The sequence below is a fragment of the Sus scrofa genome, chromosome 12 (assembly GCF_054392235.1).
Source record: "Sus scrofa isolate SSC_HxYL_T2T_F1_AM1 chromosome 12, Sscrofa_HxYL_maternal_Yorkshire_Landrace_v2.0, whole genome shotgun sequence".
Classification (NCBI taxonomy): Eukaryota; Metazoa; Chordata; class Mammalia; order Artiodactyla; family Suidae; genus Sus; species Sus scrofa.
In genome coordinates, this window is record NC_139394.1 from 58,190,693 (window position 1) to 58,200,890 (window position 10,198).

Sequence of the window (10,198 nt, forward strand, 5' to 3'; positions counted from 1 at the left end):
CCACATATCTTCCTCGGCTTATCTCCCTGTGAGCACCAATGCTGACCTTCACCTGCAGGAGAAGGCGTGGAAGGGAGCAGCACGCATCTCAGCCTTACCCCAGAGCCACTTCAAATGGTGGTTCTATTTTTTCCAAGTGGGTCTGGGTGACAGGGCAGAGAGTGAACCAACAGTCTGGAGGCCATCCCCAGGCTTGGGTTTGCCAAGCTGGGTGCGTTGAGGGTAAGATCCAGGTCTCATCTCTCCAGATGGAGACCGGCCCATTTGCACGCTCCTTGTTGGACGGAGGGAAAGGCAAGTCGCTTCCCTGAGGTTTCTTGTGGAAGGAGCCAATTCCACGTGTAAGCCCAGGTCAGCAGCCGGTAGCTCAGTGGGTTGCTTGGGGGTAGAGGAGCTATGCAAAGTCTAAGACAAAGGCCTGCTCTGAAAGTTTGTAACTCTAGCTGGAAAGAGTCGCTCAAGACAAAACCCCAGGCACTAGCCTCGATTCCTCTCCATTGCTCATCACTCTACTTCCTAAGCAGATCCTGGACGCATCCTCTTGTCTCCATCCGTAAAGATGCTACCCTGGGGCAAGCCATCCGTATCTCCTTGACGTTGTCAAGTCCTCCTCCCTGGTCTCCTTGATTCCCGGGGTCTGCTCTCACAGCAGCCACGGTGATTTTCATTACACTCAATCCTGACACTTCCCTGCTTAAAAACCTTGAATTGGGAGTTCCCGTCGTGGCGCAGTGGTTAACGAATCCGACTAGGAACCATGAGGTTGCGGGTTCGGTCCCTGCCCTTGCTCAGTGGGTTAACGATCCGGCGTTGCCGTGAGCTGTGGTGTAGGTTGCAGACGCGGCTCGGATCCCGCGTTGCTGTGGCTCTGGTGTAGGCCGGTGGCTACAGCTCCAATTCGACCCCTAGCCTGGGAACCTCCATATGCCGCGGGAGCGGCCCAAGAAATAGCAACAACAACAACAAAAAAAAAAAAACAACAAAAAAAAACAAAAAAAAAAACCTTGAATTGCTTCTGTGATAGCTGGATTAAAACCTCGACAACTCCCCTTTGCCCTACAAGGCCCTGTATGATTTGGCTCCTGCCTACCTCTCAGATCAGATGTTTAAAGCAAGCTGTTTCAGGAGTTCCCACTGTGGCTAGGTGGAAACGAACCCAACTTGTATCCATGAGGATGGGGATTCAATCCCTGGCCTCACTCAGTGGGCTAAGGATCCAGCGTTGCTCTGCCTGTAGTAGTAGGCTGGCGGCTGCAGCTCCAATTCAACCCCTAGCCTGATAATTTCCATAATAGGCCACAGGTGCCGCCCTAAAAAGAAAAAAAAAAAAAAAAAATCTGTTCAAAGGGAAAGTGTGGGCTGTCAGCTGTCAGCACCCCTACTGTTCCAGTGTAGATATAACACGCTTACCTTGTATTCAGAGTCTCACCAGATTCCCAGGCATGGTGGGTCCACCAGAGCTCCGTGCTCATGGAGCGTCACAAATGGCATGTTAGGCGCATCTCCTCTGCTCACACACATATATGCTTCATTGTCCCATGGGACTTCCCTTACAAAGCACAAGTTCCAAGATAAAATTATTAAATTCAAGATGGTGGCTACAGAGCACTAAACCAAGCACAAAGCCATTCAGAGCACGGGCCCTGTTTGCGCAAGCAGATCCCAAGTCCATGAGGCCTGCCCCGGACTGGAGGGAAAGAGTTTGAAGGGGAGGGGGTGATAGGGTTGGTAATTGTTGAGGAATAGAGCCAAAGATTTAGGGTGAGAGTTGAAAGAAGAAAACCCTCTCCAAGGAAAAGTGGCAAGATTCGCAGATGAAAAGACATAGACGATGATTCCTAACAGGAGGTCTTTGGGGGCCCTAGTACCCCATTTGTAGACTGTGGGTCTCTGGAGCCCTCTCAGAACTGTGACTTTTCCTCCCCAGCTTTGGGTTGTACAAGGTCTTTAGCAGGTGCTGGAGAAATTCCTGTTGACCCAGGGGAGTTCCCGTCGTGGCTCAGCGGAAACGCATCTGACTAGCATCCATGAGGACGCGGGTTTGAACCCTGGCCTCTCAATGGGTTAAGGATCCGGCATTGCTGTGAGCTGTGGTCTAGGTTGCAGATGCGGCTTGGATCCCGCGTTGCTGTGGCTGTGGTATAGGGTGGTGGGAGAAGGGGCTGTGGGACTGAAGGAGGTGTTAGGGGAATTTCCCTCCTGTGGTGGCTTCTGTCTCTTTGTGGCCTGTTCTCGCTTCCATCCTGGCTGGAGCAGCACCCCGATGGCCTCTTGGATCTGTTTTTCTTGGTCTCTGACTCTATTCGTCGTACATTCTGCCCTGTCTCCTGAATCGTAAGTCTCTTTCTAACTCCCAGACTGTGGCCCCCGTCTCAGTACGTATCTGCTTTCGGGTCTCTGTGTCTCTCTAGGGTTATCTTTCCCTTTGCGCCGCCAGGACACGCCCTCCAGCCTTTCCACTCACCCAGATCCCGTCCAGTACCTGGGGTGGGGGTAGGGGAGAGATCTCCAGGTCCTGAAGAGGCGTCAGGAGGCGGGCCCAATCCTCCCCCCAAATTTGCATATGCATGAGGTCGCCCGGGCCAGCGCGAGGAGGCGGGGCTCCTGGGGGTGGGAAGGGGGCGGGCACCCCCGGAGCCACCGAGTATAAAGACTGCGCGCGGCGCCTGCCGGCCCCGCACTGCTGAAGAGCGGAGCCTCCGCCCGGGGGACCCCCGTCCCCGCCTGTCCCCACAACTGCGTGTCCCCACCCCAACACCCCCGCCAAGCCACCGCTGGTGTGGCGGTCTCCGCTCGGCAGAAGAGCCTTGAGCGGTCACCCGACCCCTCTCTACAGCTTCTTTGCATCTCGGATTTCGGGGCGGCCCCCTCCCCCACCTCTCCCTCCCTCCTCGCACCCCGATCTTTCCTGCGCTTCGCTCGGGTTTTGCAGCCGTCTATTTTTGCATCCCTTTTCATTTTGCTTCTGGGAGGTTTGAGGGTTAAAGCTGCGTTCGCACCCCTTCCCCTTTTTATCCTTCCCTGCTCGGACAACCCCGCTTTTCATCGCAGTCAGGGGCCCTAGGATCTGCACATCCTACGCTGCGCGGCCAGCACCCCGCGGCGCGTGGCCCTGCACCCCGGAATTTGCAGCAGCTGCACATCTGAGGGGGGTCTCCCTCGTCTCTGCTGTCTTTGCTCCCCGCGCGTTCTGGTGCGTGTGGGGGGGCTTCAACGCGCCGCACCCGGGCTTCTCCGCAGCCCCCGCCCTGCGCGGGACTCGCCCCCCGCCGTCAAGATGGTCATCCAGAAAGAGAAGAAGAGCTGCGGGCAGGTGGTTGAGGAGTGGAAGGAGTTCGTGTGGAACCCGAGGACGCATCAGTTCATGGGCCGCACCGGGACCAGCTGGGGTACGGGGACCCGCCGCGTGAGGGGCGGGGGGCCCGCAGGGCGACGCCCCGGGGGCACAAGGTCCCGCCAGCGCAGCCCCAGCTCCCTTCCCGGGTCCCCTGCGTCCGGCCCCCCCTGCCGGGCTCTGGGCTGGGAGGGGGCCGAATCGCTGGTCTAATCTCCCCGGCTGGCCGCTGCGGAGGCGGAGAAAGTAGGTCATTGCCGCCTTCCCGCCCCCCGCGGAGCCCCCTCTCGCAGGGGGTCGCGGGCTCTGCGCGCGTGTCCGCGCTGCGGCGCTCTCGCTCCCTGTCGGGGCCGGTCAGCTGCACACGGTCGCCCCCCTTCCCCAGCAGAGCGCCCCTTCCCTCCCTCTGGCTCTCGCCAGCGAGCCAGGCCTGTCTATTTTTAGCTTGTGCCCACCCCTTGGACCCTGGGAACATTCATGAGGGGGCGGGTCTTGGAGAGGTGGGGGGTGTGTTGGAGGGGGTTCTTCCCAGCGGAAGTTGTCTGTATCCTACTGCTGGGGGGTTTGGAGCTTTCTGTGGCTGCTTTGTGGGTCGGGGGGCTGTCGGGCAGGGGTGACACTTGTAAGGTTTTCCAGGCTGGTTGTTCAGCTCAGATGTCACAGGCAGAGGGAGCGGTCACTAGTGGTGAGATGTGTACATCATCCGGCCCAGCATATCCATGGGCTTGGGGTGGCTTGCCGTCTTCTCCATCCGTACCGTGGCGGGCCTCGGGAGGTGTGGAAGGAGTTGTCTGGCTGAGGGGCTGGTGTTGGGCACAGGTGCCAGTGAGGGGTGAATTCTTCCAAAAGGGATTTTCTAGCTGGGAAGTCGGAGCACAGGGGGCATTCTGTGACACAATTTACAGTTCATCTGTACTGATTGAACCCTGTCCCCATTAGCCCACGCACCTAGGAGGAGGTGGGTGTGATGCAGTCCTTGCCCCAGGAAACTTGAAGTCCAGCCCCTGGGATTGGAGGGGTCCATGAGTGCTTGGGAGACTCGGAGGCAGCATGGTGGGTGAAGTGTCTTCTGAGATGGAAGGACTGGGGGGGTCTGGGGTGGCGGAATCAGCAGGCTACTAGGCCGAGGAGTGACAGAGGGACATGTCAGATCCACCAAGGACCAGCTCTTCGCCTGGAAGGCTGTGGGAGATCGACTTTTACTCCTGCGTGTGCCGGGGTGCTGTGTGTGTTGGGGGTGGGGTGGCTGTTGAAGGTTCTGGACTGCTGTTTCTGAGAGACTTTGTAGCTTGCCAGGAGCCTCATTCAAGGTTTGGCTTTTGCTGGCCTCCGAGAAAGAAAAGATTTTGCTATTTGAGTGGGAGGGTCCGCGCCCTGAGGGATGGGATGAGCGCTTGGTTCCGACTCAGGGCCAGTGCCAGCTTGAAAAGTCATTGTGCTGGAGAGCTTCAAGCATGCGTAGCAGTGCAGTCGGGGGAGATGTTGGGCCTTTTCAGGGCCATGAAGGTTGAGAGGTTGGGAATGCTAATTTGAGGCAAAATGACTTCGGCCTATCTATTCCAGGGGTTGGGCCAGCCATGAAAGTTTAGGTCTCTTGTGGCCTTCACAAAGTTGGGCTCACTCAGACCCAGGAGGGAAGGAGAGTCCTGGCTGGAAGCCAGACATAACTGCCTTTTTCCAGCTCGTCTCCTTTTGCTCCCAGGGCAAGGTCCTAAGATATCCCCGAGGCTCTGTGGTCTGTCCCTGTGCAGAACCTCTGAGTGGGAGAGGGGTGCGGGAGGGTAGGCGAGGTCCTCCAGGGAGACCCACTGCCCCTGTCTCCTCCTCCGTAGCCTTCATCCTCCTCTTCTACCTCGTCTTCTATGGCTTCCTCACCGCCATGTTCACGCTCACCATGTGGGTGATGCTGCAGACTGTCTCTGACCACACCCCTAAGTACCAGGACCGGCTGGCCACACCAGGTGAGTGATGAGGCTCCCCCACCAGCCACTCTAACTGCTCTTGTGCCCCCAAGCCTCCAGGAGGCCAAGAACGCCAAGAACTCACAGTTCTTCTCAGAGGTTTGGTTCTGATGATCCAGTCACTATGCACTGGGAAGTTCCTCTTTTTTTTTTTTTTTTTTTAATTTTCTAGGGCTGCTCCCGCGGCATATGGAGGTTCCCAGGCTAGGGGATCTAATTGGAGCTGTAGCCGCCAGCCTTCACCAGAGCCATAGCAATGCCAGATCCAAGCCGCATCTGCGGCCTACACCATAGCTCACGGCAATGCCGGATCCTTAACCCACTGAGCGAGGCCAGGGATCGAACCCGCAACCTCATGGTTCCTAGTCAGATTTGTTAACCACTGAACCACGAGGGCAACTCCGGAAGTTCCTCTTGAAGTCTGCCTTCCTATTTCCCATAGCTGAGAGCTACGTGATCCGGGGAGGTGACAGATGTTCACAGGGGATCTTCCTCCCGTGAAGATGGTCGGAGATCTTCACCCCTCTCTGGCACCCTGGTGCTCCCCATGTCTATCTTCTTCCCTCTGTGTGTGGTCCCCTGACTTAATACATCCCTCATCCTTGCCTTTGTTGGCTAGGCCTGATGATTCGTCCTAAGACTGAGAACCTTGATGTCATCGTCAACGTCAGTGACACTGAAAGCTGGGACCAGCATGTTCAGAAGCTCAACAAGTTCTTAGAGCGTGAGTGTGGGGTTGGTGACGTGGCTCTGCAGGACCCCAGGCGGGGGATTGGGGACTCTGGGAGCAGAACCTCAGGCCTGTTACTCTCCCCCCACCTCCTTAGCTTACAATGACTCCATCCAAGCCCAAAAGAATGATGTCTGCCGCCCTGGGCGTTACTATGAACAGCCAGATAACGGAGTCCTCAACTACCCGAAACGTGCCTGTCAGTTCAACCGGACCCAGCTGGGCAACTGCTCCGGCATCGGGGATTCCACCCACTATGGTTACAGTACGGGACAGCCCTGTGTCTTCATCAAGATGAACCGGGTACCCGTGACTTGAGTCCCCAGGGAGAACGGAGGAGGGACCTGGGGCTGTACCATGTGCTGGCAGTTGCTTTCTTTCACTGGGGCTCTTGGGCTTTTTAGATGTTTGAGTGGCTAAGAGAACAAGGGAAATGGGGTCACTCGAGGCCGAGATTGTTGCTGGAAGGCTGGATGCTTGTGCCTTTTATTTTTTTAATTTATTTATTAAAATATTGCCAGCCAACACCACAGTCACAGCAATGCCAGATCTGAACCACATCTACGACCTACACCACAGCTCACAGCAGTGCTGGAGCCTTAACCCACTGAGCGAAGCCAGGGATTGAACCTGCAACCTCATCGTTCCTAGTCAGATTCGTTTCCGCTGCGCCACGACGGGAACTCCCAGGATACTTCTGTCTTTACCAACTTCTTTCTCTAATCCTCACTACTCTCCCTCCTCATTCCAGGTCATCAACTTCTACGCAGGAGCAAACCAGAGCATGAATGTTACCTGTGTGGGGAAGGTGAGTCTGTTGGGTCTTGTCCATCTGTCCACCTGTTTGTCCTTCATGGTTCCCCTGTCATTCACTCATCTCTTCCTATCTTCTTTGCTCCCAGAGGCCCCGTCAATCTAGGGACAAGGGGGTAAGAGTGGGCTCCAGTAGGGCTCAAACTCCAAGGAGCTCCCATCCCTTGCTTCTCTCTAGGATGCTGAAGCCTGCTCTTTGGTGTGGCTAGACACTCCCTTCCTAACTCCACCCATGATGTCCCGGCATCTAGCTTCTTCCCCTAACCTTCTCTGTTCCTTGACCATGACTTCTGCTCTCCAACCCATATCTTTCCTGCCCCCCCACCCCCCCGTTCTCTTTAGGTGTCTGATAGCTGCTGATCTGTAAGCACCACCTGCTATCACTAAGTTATCCCTGTCACCCTGCTCCCCTCACCTCTGTCCTCTCTAGGGACGTCCTGCCCCTCTTTACTCATCCCCCTCTTCGCTTCCTGCTGAGCCCTTTACTCATTTGTCTGTTCTCTCTTGGCTCCGCTCCAGAAACCGATTCCCGAAGACGGGGTAAGAATTTGAGGTGGGAGGGCAGTAGGAGGCTTCAGGCTCGTTAGCATCCTTGGGGACGCCCCTGTCTGATGGCAGAAACAGGACACCCCCTCCTGCGCACGCGCAAAGGCACCCGCCTCCCGGCTCAAGGGAAACGGCTTTGAGGCGCGATAACTGGGGGTGAAGGAAGAACAGAGGGAAATGCGGTGAGCGTCCGAGCTCCTGCCATTCCTAATAGGCGCTCCCCATCCTCCTGCGCCCCCACAGCGAGATGAAGATGCCGAGAACCTCGGCAGCTTCGTCATGTTCCCTGCGAACGGCAACATCGATCTCATGTACTTCCCTTACTACGGCAAGAAGTTCCACGTAAGTCCCGCCGGAGGCCGGGTGGTGGCTCCTGCAGGGCCCCGGGCCCCCGGGGAGGAGGAGGCCGAGTGGCCGCAGGCCTGGACCCTCGCTCTCCTCCTCTGGCCCAGGTGAACTACACGCAGCCCCTGGTGGCCGTGAAGTTCCTGAATGTGACCCCCAACGTGGAGGTGAACGTGGAGTGTCGCATCAACGCCGCCAACATCGCCACGGACGACGAGCGCGACAAGTTCGCCGGGCGCGTGGCCTTCAAACTCCGCATCAACAAAACCTGAGGCTCTTTCCTTCCGCCCCCACCTCTTTCCTATGGATGCTTCTGGAATATCCCTGACCTTGCCTGAACCCCTCCCTCACCCACCCCAAAGGTATTTTTTATAACAGAGCTATGGCTTGTCTGAGCCGCCTGCTCTTTTTTCCTTTGCTTCCGAACCCAGCCTGACCTCCAGTCCCTGGCGAGTCCCTGGCCACACCCATTGGTGTCCATCTTCCTCCCACCCGAGCTCAGTCGGAGACGGGGAGATGGGGCCCCCAAGACGGTCACAGGAGTCAGGAGCCTTTGAGTGCTGGTGGGGCTGTGCGTGGGATGTCCTCAGAGCTGCCCCACGGGTCCTGCCCGCCTTTCCCCTGAGAGCCATAGAGAATGCCCACCCACTCACCGCCCAGCCCCAGGCTCATTCACCCACCTGCAAACACTCAGGGCTCATTTCAGCCCTTAGCATCTAGACCCCAACGCGGCCCGTCATTCTTTTGTTGCTGATGCTCATTGAAATGTAGTTGATCTACACACACCCTCACCAAGTAGTTCCAGGTGCGCAGGAGGGCGATTTGATATTTCTGTACCTTGCAAAATGGTCACGGATGTGGCGCTCCACCCTTCCATGCAAGCTCTGCCACCATCAGCGTCTTGTCTCCCACACCCTCGGCCTTGTCTACCACAGTCGCTGTCTTGGTGGCTTCTGACTCCGTTGGCTCCTGTGGCGGGTCTTTCCCCAGGTCTGCATCCCCCTTCCCTGCACTGAAAGGGGGTCGTTTGTAATTGAGGACAAGGTGGCCCTGTGGCCTTTTGCCTCTTTCCTCTCCAGCTTCTAACCCCATTCTGGGAATGAGGGTCTGAAGACGTTCCATGTTGGTTCTTGAAAATTCTCTTCCTGGACCCTCCTCTCACCCAACCAGGCACTCCTCAGAGGGCCGGGGTTGACCTAGGCTGAATATCTACTTTGTTTTGGCTGATGGCTCCCTTCCCCCTATTGGCTTTCCCAGAATATCTTTCAAGTTCCACTTCCCAGGCGCCCTGGGGGAGGAGCAGCCACTTTGGCTGGGTCCCCAGTGGCCACCTTGGAAACGTCAGCCGGCTATGGGCCGATTCCACCTCCTTCCCCTGGGCCCAGACCTGCCCCCACCGTCCTCTCTCTGGCTTCTCTTAGCAAGTTATCAACGAAGCGCTAACTCCTTCCCTTGCCTCCGCATGCCAGCCTGAAAATGGCAAACACCTCCTCAGTCTAAGGCTCTGAATTTCTTGGCTCCCGTCTCCTTCAGACCCCTTTGCCTTCTGAAACAACCCCATAGTGCCCTAGAATGTTAAATGAGGGACCTCTGGTGCGCTTGAGTCACAGTGGCATTTTAACTCGTGCTTCCCCCGCGCCTCCACTGGCTCCCCTCTACCTTCCCTTTGCTTTTTTGATGCTGCAGCTTCCACACCCCACCCGCAGTGGGACCCTTGCCTCTTGTTCTCTCGCTGGATCTTGAGTCTCTTCCCTCTGGGTCCCAGTGTTTTCCTGCACTCCCCTCACCCCAGTGGTCTCTCTCTGCAGTTATTTAATGCCTGTGTCAGATCTACTGTAAAAAGAGGATAAAGTACAATAAAATGAGAGCGATTATATATATAAATATATATCATACACGAAGTCCTGCGTGTGGGTCGTTCCTTTCCGAGCCTTTGGAAGAGCCCTGGGAAGGGAGTAGACGGTGGATTTGGGGAACCCGGGGGTTACGCAGTCCTTGGGGGGGCTGCTCCCCAGCTTTGACCTCTTCCATCCAGTGTCCAAGCATCTGCCTCTTAGATCACTCCATCTCCTATACTGTCTTGAGATCGCTCCGTACGAGAGAGGCAAGAAGCCTATGTCCCTCTGTACAGCAATACTCATAAAGAGCCTACTATGTGCATTCTAGGCACCGTGAAGACACACTTATGAAAGAGGCAGAGTTCCTGCCCCCAAGGCACTTGCCAGTTTAACAGGAGAAGGGAGGTGCACATGAGAAACTCTAAAACCAGGTAGACCTAAAGGTACTTCCAGGAAGGGGAGAAAGCTGCCCAGGACAAAATTCACTGCTCTCTATGGGGGCTTCGAAGGGAAGGTTTCTTTTTCTTTTTGTCTTTTTAGGGCTGGACCTGTGGCCTATGGAGGTCCCCAGGCTAGGGGGTCAGATCGGAGCTATAGCTGCTGACTTACACCACAGCCAGGCCAGATCTGA

General features: G+C 56.3%; 1 protein-coding gene across 6 annotated transcripts; it reads left to right on the forward strand.

Moving 5' to 3' along the window:
• Window positions 1-2,708: 2,708 nt before the first annotated feature.
• ATP1B2 (ATPase Na+/K+ transporting subunit beta 2) lies at window positions 2,709-9,630 on the forward strand. Of its 6 annotated transcripts, none has more exons than XM_084985976.1 (8): window positions 3,627-3,762; window positions 4,274-4,387; window positions 5,167-5,295; window positions 5,915-6,019; window positions 6,123-6,328; window positions 6,777-6,833; window positions 7,628-7,726; window positions 7,837-9,630. In XM_084985976.1, exons 2-8 carry the CDS (start codon window positions 4,357-4,359, stop codon window positions 7,999-8,001), a joined length of 792 nt encoding a protein of 263 aa, XP_084842102.1. In that variant the 5' UTR covers window positions 3,627-3,762; window positions 4,274-4,356; the 3' UTR covers window positions 8,002-9,630. The 6 variants fall into 6 exon arrangements, with proteins under 6 accessions (XP_003131993.3, XP_084842102.1, XP_084842098.1 ...); XM_084985972.1 differs by lacking the exon at window positions 3,627-3,762 and adding an exon at window positions 3,841-4,019; XM_084985974.1 differs by lacking the exon at window positions 3,627-3,762 and adding an exon at window positions 3,841-3,896.
• Window positions 9,631-10,198: the final 568 nt, after the last annotated feature.

Bases quoted from the DNA above. Each gene is read 5' to 3' on its own strand.
- ATP1B2 (XM_003131945.6), top strand. From the start codon at position 3,278: ATGGTCATCCAGAAAGAGAAGAAGAGCTGCGGGCAGGTGGTTGAGGAG. The intron at 6,329-6,776 runs GTACCCGTGACT...TCCTCATTCCAG, and splicing joins TCTTCATCAAGATGAACCGG to GTCATCAACTTCTACGCAGG. The intron at 7,727-7,836 runs GTAAGTCCCGCC...CCTCTGGCCCAG, and splicing joins ACTACGGCAAGAAGTTCCAC to GTGAACTACACGCAGCCCCT.